At 32.8% G+C, this 22824-nt stretch overlaps 1 protein-coding gene, 1 long non-coding RNA gene, 4 other non-coding genes and 2 pseudogenes across 11 annotated transcripts; 7 read left to right on the top strand and 1 right to left on the bottom strand.

Moving 5' to 3' along the window:
- The first annotated feature begins 4079 nt into the window (after positions 1–4079).
- LOC102668244 (uncharacterized) lies at positions 4080–6165 on the top strand. 4 transcript variants are annotated; one of them, XR_001388659.3, is made up of 2 exons: positions 4080–4224; positions 5881–6165. It is a non-coding gene; the product is annotated as an uncharacterized lncRNA (long non-coding RNA). The 4 variants fall into 4 exon arrangements; XR_005892040.1 differs by having other exon boundaries at positions 5875–6165; XR_001388658.3 differs by having other exon boundaries at positions 4080–4253.
- LOC113002013 (small nucleolar RNA Z112) lies at positions 4315–4473 on the top strand. The gene has a single exon (XR_003267542.1). It is a non-coding gene; the product is annotated as a small nucleolar RNA Z112 (small nucleolar RNA).
- Positions 4527–4686, top strand: LOC113002031 (small nucleolar RNA snoR2/U65). The gene has a single exon (XR_003267559.1). It is a non-coding gene; the product is annotated as a small nucleolar RNA snoR2/U65 (small nucleolar RNA).
- On the top strand, positions 4767–4843 carry LOC113002022 (small nucleolar RNA snoR77Y). The gene has a single exon (XR_003267550.1). It is a non-coding gene; the product is annotated as a small nucleolar RNA snoR77Y (small nucleolar RNA).
- LOC113002000 (small nucleolar RNA Z159/U59) lies at positions 5546–5629 on the top strand. Its single transcript, XR_003267531.1, has one exon. It is a non-coding gene; the product is annotated as a small nucleolar RNA Z159/U59 (small nucleolar RNA).
- On the top strand, positions 5898–5974 carry LOC113002001 (uncharacterized; annotated as a pseudogene).
- Positions 6166–10219: 4054 nt separating the features above from the next.
- On the top strand, positions 10220–18204 carry LOC100800842 (FKBP12-interacting protein of 37 kDa). 2 transcript variants are annotated; one of them, XM_003526958.5, is made up of 14 exons: positions 10220–10515; positions 10599–10638; positions 10726–10793; positions 10927–10991; positions 11093–11129; positions 11890–11977; positions 12105–12169; positions 12268–12345; positions 12951–12998; positions 15413–15466; positions 16176–16337; positions 16479–16548; positions 16725–16780; positions 17924–18204. In XM_003526958.5, the coding sequence occupies exons 1-14, from the start codon at positions 10489–10491 to the stop codon at positions 18095–18097; spliced, it is 1032 nt and encodes a 343-aa protein (XP_003527006.1). In that variant the 5' UTR covers positions 10220–10488; the 3' UTR covers positions 18098–18204. The 2 variants fall into 2 exon arrangements, with proteins under 2 accessions (XP_003527006.1, XP_006581912.1); XM_006581849.4 differs by lacking the exon at positions 17924–18204 and adding an exon at positions 16916–17036.
- Positions 18156–21144, bottom strand: LOC100775681 (uncharacterized; annotated as a pseudogene). The gene is made up of 6 exons (XR_003267378.2): positions 20808–21144; positions 20523–20718; positions 19897–20169; positions 19399–19617; positions 18631–18849; positions 18156–18486 (listed from the first exon to the last, which is right to left on the bottom strand). The product of XR_003267378.2 is annotated as an uncharacterized protein (transcript).
- Positions 21145–22824: the final 1680 nt, after the last annotated feature.

Here is a 22824-nt window from a genome sequence, read left to right as displayed (position 1 = left end):
TAAAATTTTTAATAAAAAAGTATTTTTGCACATATAAATTATATTTTATATATATGAGAAACAATTTATACCATGATACAAGATTAGTTTTAGCTATTTATTTTCAAAAAAAATATTGAAATTAATTTCAGAAATAAAAAAAAATGAAAAGGATAGATTCAAACAGATAACAAGTTTAAAAAAAATTCAAAAAACTCTCTGGTTGAAGAAAAACTCCTAAAAACGTTCTTAATAATTCCAAAAGATGTTCAAGTTTAAAATAACTATTCTAATTTATATAAAGAGAGGATATTATTTTTGGAGAAAAATTAACTTTAATTTTATTTAAGTTCATTCTACTAATATTTGTACCATGCATATTTTTAAACGAGAATGGTTGGAATAGTGAGAAAAGAATGATAACTTGATAATGCATCTCCAAAGTCCAATGTAACTGTTTTTTTTTTTTTCTTTTAAAGAAAGATAAAGCTTAAAAGTAATGTGCAATTTTGCCTTTGACGGGAAGAACTATAAAAATGACAGGACCTTTGGGCCCGAGTGTCAAAACAATGTTCCCTTTGGTATTAGTCAAATTTTTGTAGCTGAATTGATGCATTCAACGGGGCTAAAATCTAACTGACAATTCCTAATTAATGCATTATCCATAGCATTAATTAAAGATCACTAGAAAAAAAATACAGTATGATTTTTATTTGTGCTTAGCCCACGTGCCATATGCCAATTACATGGTGACAAATGGCCCCCAAAATAGAAAATTCATATCAAACGAGCCAATCACGGAAGACATGGAAGTGGCACACATCAATGTTAGTTTTCCCTCCTTTTAATTATACCTCCACACATATACTACCATTAAGAATAAGATATTATTATCTTAGACTAGATAATCTAGATTAAGCAATGACGAGAGAATTGTAGCTAGATTATTTTTCTGTAGTTGGGGCCCTTGTATACGAAGATTTGAAGAAAAAGTTGTTTGTCTTTATGTTAATGAGCAAATGTAACCAAAAAGATGATTATGTATGCATAATCCAAGGTCAGAAATCTAATCCTTCATGTGTGGTAGCTAGGAGGACTTGATTAGTGATGATGGGCATACCTCCTCCTCAGCAACACCACAATAAAATAATAATAATAATAATTAAATAATAACAAAGTTGTTCTTTAGACGTGATTATTATGCGAGTTGTCCCTTCAAAACACCAAGAGTGGTGGGCAAGGGAGACACGAAATTAGAGAACAAAATTATTCAAAGACAATAATATGTGTTTGCCATTGTTGGAGAGTGGATTATTCTGTGCAGAATGTATAAAGCAAGCAACATGAAGTAGAGCTATGTGGATGAGAATTGGGCTTTATACTACTAAGTTTGCTTCCATTGGACATTTTGACACGGGATATGAGCTAGAGTTTTCAAAAGGCTTTTCCCATTTCTCAGTGTTGTTAACATTTGTGTCCCCAGTGAAGAAAAAAAGCCTATATATAATAATAAATCTATATTAAATACTTTTTAACTTTTTTGTTTATCCGCTTGTGCTATAATATGCTTTAAATAAATCAATGTTTCTAGTTTTTAGCGAGTGGATTTTTCCAGTAAAAAAAACCGATATTTTCTTGGTATGTTTTCTGAATCAGGGGGAAATATTTAGCATGAAATATAACATCAATTTTTTATTCCAGCATGGGTATGATTGAGTTGGATTAAAGAGATATTTAATCATTCGTGAAATTACAATACTTCTTTATCAGATTCAGTTTTGATAAAGAAAATCATTCAAATAATGGACTTTATTATCTCCAAAGAGCTAAGTACGGAAGAGGCCAAAAAGAAGATTCAATCTTGGAGCACCAATAAACAATTGCTTGTTGACAAAGTCTATGAATACATTAGAGGTGTCAAACCTACTGTTAGTTGGTGTTCTGTTATATGAAACCTAGCAATTGCCCCTAAGATGTTTTTCATTCTGTGACTTGCTAGAAGGAATCGGCTGCTTACTCTTGACAAAGTTGTTTTTTTGAACAAGGGTTCCCTCTGCCCTTTATGTTCAAATGAAGCTAAGTCAAATGCTCATTTGTTCTTTTCTTGCAGGAAATCTCTCCAAGTTTGGACTCACATTCGTGATTTGGCTCCTTTTCGCAGGCGTTTCACTTCTTTACAGCGCATTACTGACTCTTTAATTAGGGGCAGATCCACATCAGGTGTTCAAGGAAAATTACGTTGTCTGGCTATAGCAATTACAGTCTACTGCATCTGGCTGTCTAGGAACAAGCTGATTTTTGAAGATTATCAATTTTTTGTAATAGAGGTTATTAGCAAGATTAAGTTTCTTATGTATAGACAAGCGCACCTGTTGCATTTGTTTTAGCATCTTGATATAGACCTTCTTGTATTAGGGAGACTTTTGATTTTCTCTAGCTGTGGAGTATGTCCCGTTTATTGTTGTATCATTTTAGATTTAATATAATTTACATTTTTCCCAGAAAGAGATATTTAAATCTAAATAGATCAATATTAATTGGTTTAGGTTGATTTACTTTTAGTTATTAAAAAAATTAACAACTTAAACTGAACTAATTCAATCATATTTATTTTGGTTTAGGTTGGCATTGAGTCTATTAACGAAATAATAACATAATAGAGGATTAAAAAATATTAAAAAGTAGTAAAATAAAATAGAGAAAAAAAAGGAAATCATGATAAAGAAAAAAAAGGTTAATGAATAGTCACAAAAGTAATAATTATAGAATTACATAACTTAAAAATTATAGAATTATGAAATTATATAACATTTTTTAAGGAAATTTAAATTAGTGTCAGTTCAAATCCAATAAGGTCATGTTTTATATGCCAAAATACAATTAGGAACGACAAGGTGAAGTAGGCATGGGTAGTAGCCCCCCACCTCGTCAACAAAAATTTACGTTGTATCTATCCATATTCGTGCAAGTATCTAATAAGTGAATACTCATAAATTTGTATCAATATCAACAGGTTTTCATGATCATCCATAGATTTTACTAAAAGAATTAAAAAAAAATAATTGCACCATTCAACACTTCACTCATAGTAATTAAAAGTAAATCAATTGATCAATACAAATAATGAAGTACTAGTGAGGCAAATTTTAGGAGTATTTTAACTTTTAAGCAATCTTATAACAATGGATACCTACTGACACAAGTATTTTGATACTTGTGGTGCCTTATTAATAGACGGGTAGGAAAAAATATGTTCAAATTACTTGCATGTACCTGTCTAACTATCTAAATTACTTATATATACTACATTTATTTTCTGCCTCATAAAACATTTTTTCTTTAAATGAATTTCAAAAATTATAAGAGATAAAAGAGAAAATAAATAAATATTAATTTTATCACTTTACCTTTCCAAAAGTATTGACTATAAAAATATATATAATATTTTTAAAATATCAAAATGTGTATAAACATAGGTATTTAAGATTTTTTAGCTTACACATTGTGTATTTTGTAAATTTTTATAATATTTTTTAAAAAATATTATAACTTTTCCCCCCAACTTTTGAAAAAATATGAATTCATCACTCACTGTTCACAAATATTCGTGAACATAAGGATTTTTGTCATCTTAAGGTCCAATATCTAAGTTGATGTTATTGGGTTTGTAGTTTTAAAATTTGAACTGAATTAAAAGGTTTGAAGTTTGAACCAACTCAAATTTATTTTAGTTTGGTTTGCATTAACTTTGAGCTATCGGGTCGACCCAGACCCAGACCCAGACCCAGACCCAGACCCAGACCCAGACCCAGATCCAGCCCAATTTTCATTCCACGAGTTCTTCTGTATTATTTTTATTTTGTTCCAGAAAACCGTGATAGAGTCCACCCTCCGTCTCTTTTTATTTTTGGATGTAGGAAATTACTTCCTGCACACTCTTTTTCTTTTTCACCTCCAAATGTTTTAAGAGTCCCATTTTAGCCTCCCAGATATAAATAAATGCCTAAACGGCCTCCTCCTAACACAAAGCCCAAAATCTGAAAAATCCTTCTTTATACATCTTCGTTTGGGCCTCGTCGGGTCATACTCCAACACTTGAAGAGCAGAAAACCCCACGCTCCAACCCTAACGGCCCGCGCAAATAAGCATGCCTATAAATATCATCTCCAAAACCCTATTCTTTCATGCCTTCACTTCACAGAATCACAGTGTTTCTGTTAGCCGGCTAGGATTGGCATGCCTCGTGTTAGTGTCTTGGTTCTGATTCTGCTATTGTATGTTGTTTGATTCAGTTCATTATGTTTTAGTATTTGTTATTTGTTGTATGGATGAACACACCCTATGAGGAAAGAACTCCCAAAAATTGATAGGAAGTGCCGTATGACACTCTAAACACAGCGCCAATTTTAAGAACGCTCTCATCCACCGATGTCATCGGTCGAGAGCGTTCTTTGTGGTGCTGTGTGTGTGATTTGAAACGGGTCTCTGAGGGTTTTCTTTTCTTTTTAATTCTTTTACTTTTAGTTCTGTTTGTTATTTTAGGGTTAGGTCCGATGCCACGTCGCTGATAGCCATATGTGAGCATTGACCAGCGATGCTATGATTGGACCAAAAACAAGAGTGAAATCCATTTGTTTCGCATCTTGATAGGAACCTGCGGATCTCATACTTTCATGATCTGCGGAGCCGTTTTATGCGATTACATCTCTAATGCTGTCTTACCAAAATTTTCTGTTGTTTTGTTTTAATTATGTTGTTGTCATGTGTGTTTGGAGTTGGTGTCTATGAAGCCGATGAGGATTAGATTTAAATTGGAATTACCGTCTGATCTTTGATGAGAATTTCTGGCTGACTGAGGCTTCGTGGTTGGATCATGATATAATGGCATGCTTGTGTTTTGTAGTTTTTGGATTTTCACATTTTTCATTTTAAGTTACGATTTTCAGGATGGTTTTGTTTACAGTCTGGTTGTTTTAGGGACTCATGAGGTATCATTGATTTGTATTATTTAATTGTAGTAGACGCAAAATCTATAATATTTAGAAGAGCAGTCTCAAGATGTTGATTGTGTGCTTGTTAATCCCTTGGCATTTGTATGGAAATGTTAATCCAAAATGTAACATAGTTTTGTATTAAGCCAAGGATTAGTGGGGCATTGGCTCAAACTCTAATTGTCCTTAGGGTGGAAGAGAGTACTGTAATGCATATGATGTATTGGTAATGAGAGTCGAAAGATGAGCAAACCACGGTTTTACCCAAGAGGCAGATGTTAAAAATAGCAACATTTGAGCTGAAGCTAACGATATTAATTTTTAAGTATCCATGTCTGATGTTTTATCAAGCAGGAAATCGTTTTTTTATTCTGTCATGAAAACTTAGTCAAAGCAAACCTTTTCTGGCTATTAAATTTTCGTGGCATCAAAACCAAATCTCTCAAACACGTTCACCGTTAAATTTGTTAGTTTAGCTTGGATTTAAAATTTGTTAGTTTAGCTTGGCTTTAAAATTTGTATGATTAGGTGCTTTGAATTTTGTTATTATGTAAATAGCACAGACCAACAAGTTAGCCTCTGATGATGATGAAAAATATAACTTTCGTTCTTCCGATATTTCCATGAGGAAAACGTTTGGAGACCTGAACTGAAGAGGCTTTCTTATGCTTGACTTCGTATTCCTTCTGCCCAAAGAGGGTGACCTGTTATTTGTCACAATATTCAAGTGTTTTATGTTTTGTTGTATAGATATTTTGTTGTTTGCTCGTAGCTTTATCTACATATTTCCACTTTTATTTGGCATCAAGTCTTATATGTTTTCTTGTATAGATACTATGCACGTCAAAGCTAGTTCTAGCTTAAGTATCAAATAGCCTTTTAATGTGAATTTTTGGGGTGGAAGATGCAGTTCCAATCATGCACTTAGCCTCTGAGGATGATCAGAAAAATACCTTTCCGAATTGTTTATGAGGAAAATACATGGAGACCTGAACTGAAGAGGCAATGGCTATGTAGTGGCTTCTTATACGTAGGCATTCTGGCTTCAAAATATTAACATGTACGTCTAATGTTTGTATGGAATAGTTTCAAAATGTGTAGTTCTTTATGTTCTTGTTCTTTTGTCCTTGTGTAATTACGCTGGATTATTTATTATTGTAGAATATAGATTTGGTCCATCCAAATTAGATGATTATTGGAGACTATCAATTCACTTTGGAAGTGAAGAAAGCAGGCCCCTATGTTTGCCCGTGCTGCTCCAATGTCCTTCTCAGTCATTCCCTATTTTGCAAAATAGAATTACCAATTTATTATTCTATATATAGAATTAATGGACAAAAAAGCTCACGTCATTAATATAGAATTACCAATATATACATCCCCTCCCCAATTTTTTTTTCAATATACACTAGTTTGACTCTTATTTTGCAAAGTGCATCATTTGTATGTAGTGTGTCAACTCGACTTCTACTTCTAGATGATGCTTTTAATTTTTTTTAATATAAACTTTATTTTTAAATTTGTTTTAGTTTAAATTATTAAAAATATTTTAAATCTTGAGTTTCGTATTTTTTATTTGAAATATTATATTATATAAAAAAAATTAGTTGATTTTGAAAATATTTTTTTATTAAAATAATTTTTATTTGTTTAAGAAAATGATGTTATTAAATATAATTTTTTTTATATTTAATTTTTAAAAGTTGATAATAGACTTTGTTTCTTATGCAAGACTTTTTTTAGTTAACGTTTTAAGTTTTTTTTAAATATCATTTTTTAAATATCATTTTTGCATTAATAAAAAATTAGAACTTCTAATATTATTTTATTAAATATAATTTGTTTGTTTATGTCACTAATTTTTTTAAAAACATGTTTTTGTTTAACCATTTATTTATAAAAGGATATTACATTGTAAATAAAATATTTAAACAATAATATTTATTAAATATATATTTTTTTATATTTAATTTTTAAAAGTTGATAATAGACTTTGTTTCTTATGCAAGACTTTTTTTAGTTAACGTTTTAAGTTTTTTTTAAATATGATTTTTTAAATATCATTTTTGCATTAATAAAAAATTAGAACTTCTAATATTATTTTATTAAATATAATTTGTTTGTTTATGTCACTAATTTTTTTTTAAAATGATAACATGTTTTTGTTTAACCATTTATTTATAAAAGGATATTACATTGTAAATAAAATATTTAAATAATAATATTTGTTGAAGGAAAGAATGAAGATGAAGGAATGAAGGGACAATTGGTTATCTCAACACCATTTGCTTTGCTAATCATGTTTTTTTAGAATGAAATATAATTCATGAATGTTTTGATACTTTAACATTTTATATTGTTGGGTTTGTTTTGACACCCTGGATATTGATGTGATTAAAGAATTATTCATCCTCATGCTCACTAAAGTCATTTATGTTTTTTTTTCATGAAATTGTATAATGAAATTTTCATTAGTAATGTGATATTCATTTCGGTTTGATGTTTGTGTTTGTGATTGTTGTGAGGGTGATGTAAAATATTATGATTGAGGATGATTTTATTGATCAAAAAAGGTTTGTTGGACATCAGAAAAGACATTTTGATATAATAGTTGTGTGTATGAAGTATAAATTTCAAAGGCATCTTGTGTTTCAAGATTGTTGTATGAAGACATTGGATCATTGAAGTCCAAGTTGTACATTAATTGTTGTGGATGCGGTAGTTCTAATTGTGGACACGAAGAGGGTTGTGGAGATGATGATTGTAGTTGAGGGTAATAAGGTTAGTAACAACATATAATTTGGTGCATTGTTTTGCATCGTGCACCGAGCCCACATGGATTATTTAGAACCATATTAATGTGGTAAATGTATGCATGTGAGATAAGAGTGTGCAATACCGCACATTAAAGGCGACAGTCTATTCATTGAATCATGATTGTTGACCGCATTATTCTGCATTGTGCATTGGTCCCACAAAGATTATTTAGACCCACATTAATGGGTTCCCGATGCATGTGAGTGAACAATGTGCAATAAGGCACATTAAAGGCGATAGACTGTTTGTTGCATCATGAGTGTTGACTGTAGTGTTTTGCATCGCGCGCCGAGTCCACTTGGATTATTAAGAACCACGTTAATGCAGTAAACGTACGCATGTGGGCGAACAATGTGTTGTAGCATACATTAAAGGCGATAAATTATCCGTTGCATCATGAGTGTTGATCGTTGTATTCTGCATCGCGCGCCTAACCCATGCTGATTATTGAGAGCCACGCTAATGCGGTAAATGTACGCATGTGAGTGAACAGTGTATAATAACACACATTTAAGGTGACAGTTTGTCTGTTGCATCATAAGTGTTGTCCGTAGTGTTTTGCATCGTACGCCGAGCCCATACAGATTATTGAGAACCAGGTTTCAGATGGAGTGGTGATAGATTAGAATATAGGACCACACCTCATGGTGACTTGGTTGGGTATAGATCTCATATAGATCATATGAAGAGCCATGAGGTATAATACTATCATGAATTGAACCATCAATATGTATATATTAACATTTACTAATGTTGCATTGTTAGCATATATTTCAATTTTCTTGGGTCTCATATAGAGGATTTGAAGAACACCTACCGAGACATGCATACAAAGACAGAGAGATTTGGTATACATGTATTGTAATTATTTGTTTTCTGATTGTAGAATGACATCAAACAAATCGGGTCAAACTACAATTTGGACTAAAATAAGATATCCTTGTTGATCTCATGAATCTTGATAGACTTCACCAAATTGGCATGCAAGGCAATCATTATAGTGATTGGATGAAATATCATGCAGAGTGAATTAATATATGGAAAAACAAACACAATGATGTTTTGATTAGACAATGGGTTGAAGGAATAGTGACACATACACCGGAGTATATGGAATGGTATATGGAAAAACTTAAGATGGAGATATTTTAGGACAATTGTTTCTGTTATGATCATATTGTCGACAAATTCCACATTTTTTTTTTACTTTCTTCTTCGTCCATCTTAATCGGAATGCGAGTTGAAATGGAACGACCCTTTGCAGTCCTTTTTCTCCTTGGATTAGGACCCCATTGATCTCGTTCATATTCTTGTCACATTGATTCGGGTGGCAGTAAATCAAAGGAGTTATTGTAGACGTGCAAAATGTATTGTAAAGTGAATAACATCGACACATAGTTCATGAGATCAACATTGACAGATCTACAAGCAGCCATGACATGAGAACACGGTAAGGGTTTAGCCTGATATTCACCACAATCATACTTTTGGTATTGTAACATTACTCTAAACCTTCTAGGTAGTCTAGGTGTTTGAAGTGGGGATTAAGTCTCTGTTATAATAGAAGTGTGATTGTGTCTGTCAAATTCATGTACAATGTGTGTATTAGATTCTTGTTGACCGTTATTCATTGCATCACGACTTCAGGAGCCGAAGTTGATCATTGCCTGAGTTTGTTGACTTCTAATAGCAAAAAGTTGTACGATTTTGAAATACGTCTTCTCAACCAATGATGACACCGGTAAATGTCGTGTGTCTTTTGGATATTTTAATCTTTTTCTTTTCATATTTGTAAGCCATAAATAATAAAAATATCAATTCTTATCACTTAAACAAAAAATAACTGCTAAATAAATATTTTTAAATATATTTTTAATATAACAGTTACTATTCTTTGAAATTTTATGTCTATTGTATAAGATAAATGTATCAATTATATTTTTACTGTGTTTTTTAGATTAGTTTAATACTACTAACTAATTTTTTTTATTTTTTTAATTAACGAACATGACAAAAAAAATATTAACAACACATAAATTTAGCTACAAAAGTACATATAAAGTAACTGAAAAATTATACTCTAATTTTATCCAATTTTTTTTATTTATCTATATATTTTTTCTTTTAAAAAATAAAAAACAAAATTATAAAATTTAATTTAATAAATAAGTAATTTTAAAATCAATTACAAAAATTATATAATATAAAATTTATATTTTATAATATTTTACATTAAAAAAACAAAAAAGAAGAGAGAAAATTCTAAATAGTATATATTAAAAATTAAATTATAAAATAATGTATATTGAAAAAAAAAGGAAAGAGAAAATATATTTACCAAAAAAAAAAACTTGGTTTGCCGCTCACTTAACATATGTGAAAAAAATAGTCCAATGTTATTATAGGAAAACAGCACAAACGCTACATAAGTTACTGTTTATAAGTTTTGCCCATATCAAATATGGGATGTGTAATTTTCATAGTGTGTAGGCTTCTAAGAGGATGAAGCTGCACCAAAAATCACGTACTCGCTGCATCTCCGTTCTGCACTGAATCACTGATCAGAGATCGCTTACGAACTCGAAAAGGTTAATGAACGAGCACGTCATTGCGCTTCTACTACTCTTCCACTTTACCTTCCTTCGCAGATAAACCGTGTTGCATATTCGCGCTGCTTCCTCTCTAGGGTTTCTTCAACCTCATGGCTTCCCCTACTCATTTCGACGATGTAAGTGCCAATATCCCTCGCCATTTCCTCTCCTTCGCTCTCGCAATTTTCCTTAACCTCCGTTTCGCTTCTGCCTAACGCAGGACTTCGATTTCGGTGACGGATTTGGCGGAAGGCATTCAGGTTTTGATTTATTTTGTCGCCAAACGCTGTTTGAGTTTGACTTCTTGTTGTGTTGAGTTTGCTTGTTTCGTTTGCTCGGAAGTTTAGGTAATAAGAGGTCATCTCCTGATTACGACGATGAGGATTATGACAACGATCCTTTTGCACCGAAGAAGGTAATGTATTTAGGTGCAGATTATTGTGTAATGTGTTTTGTTTTCCTTCAATTTTTTAGATTGAGGTTGTTTAAGAAGTGTTTAGATTGAGGAAAGTTAGATAGATAGCTTGAATGATGTTATTGTGTTGCAGTCTAAAACAAAGGCTGAAGAAGCTTCTGGTGTAACAACAGGAATGATCTTGTCACTTCGTGAGAGGTATTTCACAATATAGATGATGTGAGATATATTGTACTTTGCCGAGATTGCAGTAAATTATTTGAGTCTAAAATATTTGCTTCAACTTTGTATTTTTGCAGTCTCCAGAACTGTAAGGAAACACTTGCGACATACCAAGTACGTTTTCTTTAAAGAATTGACATTGTTTGCTCCCTAGTTCTGTTACTGGTATCTTTTTCGTTTTTCTTTATCATTTTGAGTTTTTCTTTATGAAAGAAACTGAACTTTTGTTATTGAAGTAAGTGAACTTTAGTTATAATTGATATGATTTAAGACTTGGATTCATGAATGATTTGCAATGAAAAGGCTTTGATGTTCATATATAATGTTTGGATGGTAATGATTAGGATCCAAATGTTCTTGCAGCATTCCCTTCAATCCTCCATTTTCATAGCTCACTCTAATCTGTTAGAAACTTAGATTTGAGGTTTTGTTGATAGGAACCCAAGTTCTATTGGTCTCAACCAGTGGCCCAATACAGAGAAGCCTATTAAGGTGTGCACCCGAAGGCCCAAACACCCAGACATTAACTCTCGCCTTAGGCAAGAAGTGGAATGGGAGGGAAAAGTTAGTTGCGGGAGAGAGAAGATAGTAAAATCTATTATATAGGGGAATAATGGAATATTGGGGATAGGGGCTTTTATTTGAATTGTAAATGGAGCTCAGAGTTTCTCTTGCTTGGGAGCTTAGCCCTTTCTTCTTGTATTGCCTATTTTCATTGCATAATATACTGAACTCAATAGGAATATCATTGGTGCTATTAGTTGTCTTGCTTTTTGTACAAATTTCCACATATGATAGTCATATTCTCATATCATAGGTTTAGTTGTACTTTTTCCTTGCTTCTAAACATTGACCAGATCATTGCATTTTCCAGAATGAACTTGAGGCTGCAAAATCTGAGATTCAGAGTTGGCATTCTACACTTAAAAATGAGCCGTCCAAATCTGCTGGGATCACTCCAGGTTTGCTTGTACTGTGTTTTACAAGTGACATATACTGCATTAATTGTTCAAGAACTAAATATTTTTACAATTATTTTGTGTTCTAAATGTATGCCTAAACAACTATTTAATCTTTTTTTCTTTCTAGAGCCCAAGATGTTGATTAATTATCTTCAGACCTTGAAATTCTCTGAAGAGTCTTTAAGAGAGCAGGTTTAGAATCTAATTTCCCATTTTTTTCCTTTGAAAATAATTCATCATCCATTGATCTGGTTGCATTGATCCTTTATCATTTTCCTATTGGATATCAGCTTGAAAAGGCAAAGAAAAAGGAAGCTGCGTTCATTGTAACATTTGCAAAACGAGAACAAGAGATAGCAGAGTTGAAGGTAATTACCTCAAAATAAGGCTCTTGTCTGTTATTGCATTAGCATAATTTGTATGTATGTGTTTCTTTTCGGCATCAACCATGACCACCTCAGTAAATTCTATCTTTCTTCTTCAAGAAAGTATATTATGAAGGGAGTAGGAAGAAATGTGAAGTTCAGTCTTTCTTTCTCTCACCCTTTATCATTTACATCTAACAACAAAGAACATCAAATAATTGTCTGTATGAGGTTTCACTATATTCCGCTTTACACCTGCAATGCTCTTCAAATGAAGGTGCTGTAAGTTTTGTAGTCTTGAATGTTATATCTCTTATTGACCTAGTCGGGAGTTGGAAAACATTTATTGTGGTCAAATTGGACATTTCAGTAGGAATTTACCTCTTTTATTCTGTTCAATTGTAGCGTGTTTGGGTACACCTAATAAATGGTCGCATAATAATTTTCAACTACGTGGCCATCTCCATCCTATCAATATGCTGTTGGCTGCTCAATCACTAGAGATGAACATACTTCCTAGCCTATTGTTTTTGTTTGCTGTTGTTCTTTTTACTTTTGTTATTATTAATTTTTCTTTTTTGTTTATGTTTGTCTGTAAACTTCTCCAGTCTGCTGTGCGAGATCTGAAAGTGCAACTCAAGCCACCATCAATGCAGGTGAGTTTATAACATGAGGTTTAAGTGGATCTATGGAATCAATTTTTTGCTGATGGTTCTTCTTTACGCATTTATCTTAGAACCCCACTGGTTTTCCAGCTTCTTTTGAGGCATTGTACAGATTGCTCTTGATTCCTTTCTCACTTGCTTGTACTGCATCTAGCTTAGAATATATGTACATGTAATTAGTATTAAAGAGCATGGGTGATGAACTACTGCATCATTTATTTGATTATTTTCATATTGTTTATAACCTAATTGACTTGTTTAAAACTTCAGCATATGTAAGGAAAATGTTGTATTTTTTTCTACCTTACCAACGATGATGACATTCCTAATATATTCACCATTGTTAGGCTAGATGCAATATTTGACAGTTTTTTTTTTAATTATAATATTATAGTAATTATAAAATCAATTCAAAATGTCCATGTCTACTAGTGGCTGATCTAGGACCTTAGATTAGTGGGGCCAATTTAATAAAAAAAAATTGACAATAAATATTATAATATGAAGATAAATGTATACATATTAAAATCATATAAATTTAATATATAATTTAAAAAATTACATAACTGACAAGTTACAGTTAAACTCTGCATGATTTTATATTTTGAAATTGTTGAACCATTTACTCATTGTTAATGTTGGGGAAAATCTCTCTCCCTTTTTTTGGAACTCTTGTTTTTTGAAGCTTGCAGCTCCCCCCATTCCTTCTTCTTTCTAGTGTCCGTATCCTTTTATCGACTTTCATATGTTCTTCATTTTATCTCTCTTTTGAAAATCTGAATTCTTTTATAGACAATCTTCACTGTTGATATAAATTAAATAGATTACCATCTTTTCTTACTTGGATTTAATACCTTATCACCATTACTTTGATCCAATAACACTCACAAATTTTAAAATCCTTGTATAGCTCCACATGTTGATAAAAATTGAGCAGATTAACATCCTTTTGTATCCATTAGATCAAATTCCATATGATTTATCACTTTTGTTCATTTTTTAAAATATTGAATCTTGTTATTTTCTATTTTTCCTTTTTCTTTTCAATGTTATGAACCTGTACAAATTTGGATATCAACACACACATTCACATTTATATAACAGAAATGTATAAAACATCAACACCACCACCAACAAAGTTTTATCCCACTAGGTGATGTGGGCTACATGAATCATGTGATGCCATTTGGCACAGTTCGAAACCAAAGCTTCAAGAATATTATTTATTATAAGATCTCCCTTCAGAAAAGAAGAAAACCTCATGATATTTTTTTTATTATAAATTATCAAAATTTGAATTTAATGGGTTTAAGATCTTAAATTTATTGGGGCAAGCCCTCAAGTAAAAGTACTAATGCATGAAGATTTTTTTTTTTTATGTCAAATATCATGCGTTTAGGCATAATAGGTTCAAGATTATGAGTAAATAACAATAGCATTATGCCACTTGGTAGGTCAATTACATGGATTACACAACGCCATTAGGCTCAGTTAAAAAACTATTTTTTCAGGGATATTATTCACCATGAGATCAGAGAAAAACATAAAAACTTGTAATATCCATTTACAATTTTTCCCAAGTTGAGGGGGGTGCTTTTACCCACCCTCATCAGGGTTGACAAACTATGAAATTTTATAGGTGTCCTCCAATTTTAAATCTAAAACACTGAGCAGGTAGGTAGGTATGATGCTTCAAACAATAAACCTTTAGAAACAAGATTTCTGCATTTTACAAGTTTTTCATGTCATGGACGCTGCACACAGCAGAAAATGTGCTACCAAGGGCAATAAACACCCACATCACAACAGTGGGGCTCTTATCTCGTTGGTGTTGCCCTGTGCTAATGTGCCATACTCCACCATTAACATCATTGAACATGCTAGTGTTTTTCTTCTTACTTTAATTTAATTCATTGTAGCATGTACCATTGTACCTATGTATTGACTCTAGGGATAGAAGATGTCGGGATATTACTTCTTCAGGTCAATATTGGGTGGTCCACTTGAGTTTTGGACCACCAATGGTCCACTCTGTATAATAGGTTACTGTATTATTGTAATATAATTTTTTTGCATGATCATATATTCATATCCAATGGCTATCAATGTAGGATCACTGGTGGTCCAGGGCCACCTTATATGTTTACAACTTCACTAAACATTGACAAATAAGGAATGGTAATGAATTTTTGTCCTTATAGTGGTACCTCTGTACTTTCACAGCATGGTTAGGTGCTATTTTTATGTTTGTGGCGTCTTTGTTTATATCATCTCACATGTTTGTTGAAAGTTAGTCCTGCTGTACAACTTCCCATCAAGTTGGTTGTATCTTGTATTCTATTTTTGTTCTTTTGGTTCTCCTCATAATGATAATGCCTTGATATCCTTTGGAATATAATTTTCAGTCTAGGAGGTTGTTACTAGATCCAGCTGTTCATGAAGAGTTCACACGTTTAAAGGTTTGTTATTCAACTTGATGCTTACTTTTATTGAATAAAGTTTAATCTCCTTCTCTGTCAGACACATGGAGGTGTGAAAAATTGAGTGTGATAACTCATGTGGCAATAGGAAAAGGTCAGTTAGTCCAAGTAGTCTACTCAGGTTTTTTACCAAGAGATATAGTGAAGAAACATGTTACTGTGTTTGATGAACAGTGTTCTCACATAATAGCAGTTGCATCCCTTGTTCACTGGGGTAAGAGTAAGATATTTTTGTATTTTAGAGGTCACAAAATGAAATGAAACAGAATTAACACAAGATGGAAAAGGATAGCCAAGCTTTGTGCTATGGGTATGTGATGCCAGACAGTTCTTGTAACATGAGGTAAAGTGGGGGATAACTTTGATGGTAGAGGGTGGTTATAAATGTGATTTTCAGATGGCATGTTAGGCAAATTTCAGAGACGAATCCAGAGCTGGCTTCCTTCTGAGATGTGTTTGGCTCATTATACAGATGCTTATAGCCGAGCTCGTACATGTTGTCTTGATTGTGTTTTCTTTTGGCACAAGATACTTGTTTTAGTTACATGTTTCTTTTCTTTCATATACATCACATATCCTCACTTCCTACGTATATTAACAATTTCTTTCAGTTGTTATGGGACATTTTATTTGCATTCATGGTTGCCCCTTATTATTAGTTCTTACAAGATTTCTCATCTGATAATAGAACTTAGTTGAGGAAAAGGATAAAAAAGTAAAGGAGTTGCAAGATAACATTGCTGCTGTAAGTTTTACTCCCCAAAGCAAGATGGGGAAGATGCTGATGGCTAAATGTAGAACCCTGCAAGAGGAAAATGAGGAGATTGGAAATCAAGCTTCTGAGGGGAAGGTACTTCCATCTTTGCTTATGCCTCTAATTGTCACTTTTCCCCTTATTTGTGTTGTATTAGTAACAGGAAGTAATGTTACACTTGCATGCATCCCCTCATTTGTCTTCATTTTCCTTTTTTATTTCCCTCTTGGTATGCAGATGCATGAATTAGGGATGAAACTTGCATTGCAGAAGTCCCAAAATTCACAACTTAGAAGTCAATTTGAAGGTTTGTAGTTGAATGGAATTCTTTTAATGTTGTTCTGCCTCTTTAATCCCTTGATTTACACCAGCTACTCAGTAACTGCAGTTTCACCTTTCTTTTAGATTCATATAAGTGCATTATCTATAGACCTTTATACATTAGCAACTTATTTAAACACTAGTTGTTGATATTGACTACAGGGTTGCAGAAGCACATGGAAGGACTGACAAATGATGTGGAGAGATCCAATGAAATGGTGTTCACTTCTTTCTCCTTTTCTATTTTTTTTGTTATTTAAAGATTTCTGTGCATGTTCTGTTATAAAAATGCCTCATGGGTCATTAGAAACAGATGGTGATTTTTTTTTTTGTTTGCGGATCCTGCAACTCAGGTGAAAACATTTAAGGAACTCGACTATTGTGTTGGGAAAAAGGCTGACTAAAATAAATGACTGCTGATATGACTTTAAATGATTTTACAGATTAAAAAACTCTACCACAAGTTTCTAGAAACTGTTTATATATTTTCCTTAAGTATAGAGTTTTGAATATAAAATTTTGAGAGGATGATATTTTTTTATTACTATGTAAAAGAAAAGATAAATTAGTATTTATGTTGAAATTTTTATGACATGCAAGTCCTTTGATTGATAGAAATGGAGAGCTGATTTGAAATGGAAACTTTTTGTATACTTAGAATCTGTTTATATCCGACTCAAGCAAACTTTTTATACCATCTTATCACTGATATCATTTGGTTCTGTATCATTTTGGTGCTGTGTGTGTACTGGTAGTTTTTTTTTTTTTTTTTAAAGCTCAGACTACCATTTCTTGGGTTTTTTGGGTACTTATGGAAGATTTTACTGGACATATTTATTTAGGAAATTGAGTGGCTTACAAATTAACAAATTGTAAATCTTAAATTATACATTTGAAATACGAATATTGTGTAGATTTTAATCTCTTTGTACTTGTTCATGGAAGATTTTACTTTGAAATGTTTTTTAGGAAATTGAGTGACTTTGAGATTCAAATATTAACACATGATATATATCAAGATATTGTAATTCAATTATAAATATGAATCTTGCGTAAATGTTTCTCTCTCTCTGCGTACGTGTTTTTTCCATAAAAATTTATTATATCTTAATTTTTGTTTAGCTCAGTTCGTTTAAATTTTATTGTCATTGTCTGGGCTTCATAGGTGCCAATTCAATACCGCATTTTCTGAAACTAACATTGCCCCCTAGAGCATGGTTTTCTGTATGAATGCGTTAAAAAATTGGCAATTATCCGAACGTGGTATTTTAAATTTAAAACCAAGAATAAACAGTAGTTTTCTTAGCAGATACATGCAAATTGATATTTGAGAATCCAACCTAAAATGGATTTAATTGCAGGTTCTTATGTTACAAGAGAAATTAGAAGATAGGGATCGGGAGATCCAAAGACTAAAACATGAGCTTCAACAGAAAAACTTGGAGGATCAAAGACTAAAACATAAGCTTCAACAGAAGAACTTGGAGGATGGAAATGACAATAATGAGACGATAGCCGGGGAGGCTGCTAACTAATTTGAAATTAATTTTTTGTTTTGTCTTGTAGTAAACAATTTATTCATTTTTTTCCCTCTTTTTAATGTCTTTTACTGTTGTATATTATATTAATTGTTTTTGCGAAACTGTGGATATTTATGAGGAACGATTATGCTTCTGCAGTATAGTCCAGATGGAGCTACTTTTTAATACAACTCATGAGCATGGTTGGATAGCGTGTACTTGCGTACTATATTGACTATTGAGCATGGTTTTCTCTGTATGAATGCGTTAAAAAATTGACAATTATCCGAACGTGGTAGACCAATTTGGCAATGTGACGCCACTGCCAAGTTCAACGAGACCATCCCAAACCAGAAGTACCAACGTTTCCAACTGGTTGAATAGGTTCCACCAAGCCCTTCCCCCTGTACATTGATATGAAACGATTATTATATAATGATAATTTCTTGTAAAAATAAATGTGCTAGGAGTTGAAATTATATTAACAATTCTTAAGAAATTTCAATTAAAACAAAAAGGAATAATTTGATGAAAAGAAACTAAGATACCTCCTTCCAACCCATGCTTTTTAGAAGTTTTCTGGCACAACTACCTGCTCCAAATGACACCTCCAAGGCCTCTGCCGTAGCTTCTTGTAGACAATCATCAACAGGTGAAGATGGTGTATTATAAATGTCCGGCAGATTCTTCTGTCCTGGACCCATGCCAAAGCCACCGTGCAATATTCTTCTTTCAGCAGTCCTATCTCTGTATTGATGTTTTATTTTCTGCCAGAGAAAACAGCAAATGAGTTGTTGAAGACCAACAGATTCTGGAGATATCCTTATGTGTAGTCAATTATTCTATAAAAAGGTTGATCATGTGTAGAAGAGAAATACAAGCTTAGAATCCTTCTCCATATTGTTATATTCTTTCAACTTCCCTAACCGGCAACTCTGATTGAAGTAATCACTTTTCATGCAGTTACGAGTAACGAAAATTTAATAAGCCTAAGCAGTCAGTTACTATAGATATCTACGAACTTCTATCATTCTATGTGGTTTCTCAAGAAGTTGGATATCCATTTATTATAATAATAAAAAAAAAAACTTCGTACCCATTGCCCAGAGGCTCTTCGCTATGCGAAGGTATGGGGGAGGGATGTTGTACGCAGCCTTACCCTTGCATATGCAAAGAGACTGTTTCCGGATTCGAACCCATGACCAACAAGTCACCAAGGCACAACTTTACCGCTGCATCAGGGCTCGCCCTCCCATTTATTATAATATAGGAAGAAAATGCAGCAACTTGTTTGATTTCTAAATCAGAATACACACCTTAGATGCAGAGAGCTGACTTGGCGATGCAGACAAATCCTTCTCAATAGGGGTTTCAACCGAAGCCGAAGCAGAGCTTTCGCTGGACTTAGAGTGATGTGTGATTTTTCTATAAGGTGATAGCTGGGGAAAATCCCAATGTTCTGTTGGATTCGAAGAATCATAAGTTGATAATGAAGTCACATTTTGCGCTAGGATTTCGCAATCTGTACACTCGTCCTGATAAAAGAACATGACAAGCAGCCATATTCAGTCCAGGGAGTACTTCTAGCACTACAATTTTTCTGAAAATCCCAGCACTGCTTCATTTTAAAACTTACTCATCCATGATTTCAAAATGAAATTTACGACAGGTTCTATGGGAAAGACATACAACATACAAGCATGAAATTTTTTAAATTACATATGCTTACATCTCTCTAGTATCACTTCATAATAGTTACATCTCATGACATGGAAAAAGACATTTACTAACAAAAACGAGAGTAAAATGCAAACCTGTTTTAACTCGTACCAGATCGAGATGTGCTTCACAGATGGGAGCAGATCTTAATTTCCCTCCTCTAGAAGGGATAGATGGAAGTTGTTTTGCAGATGGTTTCGCCAGTCTACCAACCAACCTTGCCACCTTATCTTTTCCATCTCTTTTGGATCCCGTAACCATTTCCCAATCCCACAAGTCCACAACTGGAACCTCCGAAACCAGATCTTTCCCTGATTCAGCAACTTGACCATATTGAGCTCGCCATTTCTCTTCATCCAACAAGATAGCTGTAAAGGTATACATCAAGTATATTAATAAAAGTGGCATGCAATTTCATAAATGGTATGGAAACGTATGATAATGTCCATGCAGAGAAAGAAAAGCAGGAAACAGGAATCTCAAAGCAAATAATTGCAGAATTAAAACAGACAGGGAAACAAGCCCGTGTTAGATTATTTGGGCATTTAAGGAAACATTACATTGATTCTGGCACTATATTCAAGGTGTGCATCATAATGATTTTTCTACAAAACACAATTTATAAGTGTATAGAGTATATAGACCTAAATCGTTATTTATGGACACAAGCTGTCTGATTAATACATATGAAGCAGACAAACATGCAAATCAGTGGTAATACCTTCATCTATGGAAACTTCTATCAGCTATGCCATATTCGTCCTCCATGTCTGGGATCCACTCACCTTCTTCCAGTTCATAAGTGTTGCTGTAAGGTATACCTTCATCCACAGTGCTTCTAATATCATCAGCTAAGCCATTTTCATCCCCTGGTTCTGGGATCCACTCGCCTTCCACTTCATAAGTTTTGCTGTAAGCTATACATTCAGAAAACAAATTCATTTAGGAGCTGTATAAGATATCACATCAAAACAAAAACTATAGATGTTGTGTACAAAATACAAACCATCAGCTGCTAATGAGTTATATCTATCATCTGTCTCAAATGGCACTGTCACTGCATCAGCTTCACTAACTTCTACGTTCTTGTAGCCAGATAAGTAAAGATCGATGACTAATTTACATGGGTTAACTTTGAAGGTAAAGATCATCAATGGAATAAGGATGTGTAACGTGGATACCATTCTGACGGTGGTGGAGGGTTTTCACAAGTTGGACTACTCAAGGAATTTGTGGCATCTATTACAAAGACAGCCGCTTGGATAACTGAAGTTACTCATATTACCTACTGCTGCATCTCTGAAACAGCAAAACGTTGATGCTCCAAAAGTAGTAGAAAATCAATTGCGTATTACATTAATACAAATAAAGTGTAAATATTGGGGGACATGACAAGGCAGCACTTGGCATTAACGTTTCGGCACGGCTTGTTTACTGTAAAGGTTAAACTCAAGTTTTTAAAAAATTCTTTTTATTTAAAAAGACTAAGCTCAAACTATAAAAAAAGCTTGTTAAGGTTGATAGACTGACGTGTTTAACTAATAATAATAATAATAATAAATTTATTCTATCAAATCTTATATTTTATTTCATCTAGATTTTATTTTATCCAGATTTTATTTCGTCTAGATTTTATTTCATTCAATCTTATCTTATCTTTTCTAGATTTTATTTTATTTCGTTTATGGGCTTGGACTTAAAATATATTTGTAAGCTTTGGGGTTGGGGCTGAGGACTTAATCCATACATTTTTTAATATTATGTTTTTTTTATTTTCTTTTGATATACTTTGTGTTTTAACATCTTGAATTCAATATGATTTTGTTTATCCAATTATTTTTGGATTTGTACATTACTTATACTAAATTTTATAAGTTTCTTTTTTTTAGTTAATATTTTATTAGGTTTTAAAATAATTAATTAATCAAAGACGTCTTTAAACAAGCTTTTAAATAGGCTCGTGGGTCAAGTCAGACTCTTATGTAAGCCGAGCCGAACTTTAAAAAAAACTTATGAAGTCAAACTCAAGCCTTACTTATTCAACTCAAATCCAAATTAAATTTAGTAAAACTTAACTTGACTTGGCTCATTTCCACCCTTACTTGACAGCAATCCCCTGTCCCTTGCTACAAGTTGTTGTTTCCTATCATCATCGTACTGTAATATTGTTGACAAGACTATTTTTGATAGCATGGTCATCGGGAATTAATGCAAATACAGTTAAGAGGTTAATATTACTCACTAGCAGGTGCTTCATCAACCAGGGTTCCTGCCTGTTGGTGAGTTTCATATTTACTTTCAAGGAAGGAAGGGTGATCCTCATCATTGTTACCATCATATATTTGTTGAGGATTTTCTGTTGTAGTTTCGTCGCACGGATACGTTTCTACGTTATCATCCTGAGATAGCAATGCAATAAAACTTAAGTTTCCAACATGTGATGATAGTGATTTAAGAGTTAAGCTCTGAAAAATCAATGCAGTATAGATTAGTTAGAAGTCCAAACCTACCTTATTGGAACCTAAAAGTACATAATTCCCATCCTCAAATTTGCAACCATCTTTGCTGCTATAGTACCAGCCAGCATTAGGGTCATGGTAGAATCCACTACTGCACAAAGTCAAATACATTTTCCCCAACAAATAAAGAGAGGAGACAAAGTTAGTGGCTACAAAGTTTTTTTTTATATATATATAAAAAAACAAGCATTTTAACATATTCATGATTTACATGCAATCTACAAACTATCACATATATTTTTTTTTAAAGGTCAATGTAAGTAGTTAATTTTTGTTAGTAGGAGGGATTCCAACCCACGACCTCTCCCTCTCTCCTTCTCCCTTCAGCCACCTAACCATCCTTATAACTCCTGCACACTATCACATATAGCTCGTAGTCATTCTCATACATCCGAACCCAGAGCAAACCAAAGGAAGGATCTGTTTGGTTGGAGGGTGTGGAATTAGATAAGTCATTCTCATGATTGATTGGGTTGTTGGAAAGAAATAGTTCCTTCGCAATCC

This window comes from Glycine max, chromosome 6 (genome assembly GCF_000004515.6).
Source record: "Glycine max cultivar Williams 82 chromosome 6, Glycine_max_v4.0, whole genome shotgun sequence".
In the NCBI taxonomy this organism is placed as follows: domain Eukaryota; kingdom Viridiplantae; phylum Streptophyta; class Magnoliopsida; order Fabales; family Fabaceae; genus Glycine; species Glycine max.
This window is presented reverse-complemented; position numbering and strand designations above follow the sequence as displayed.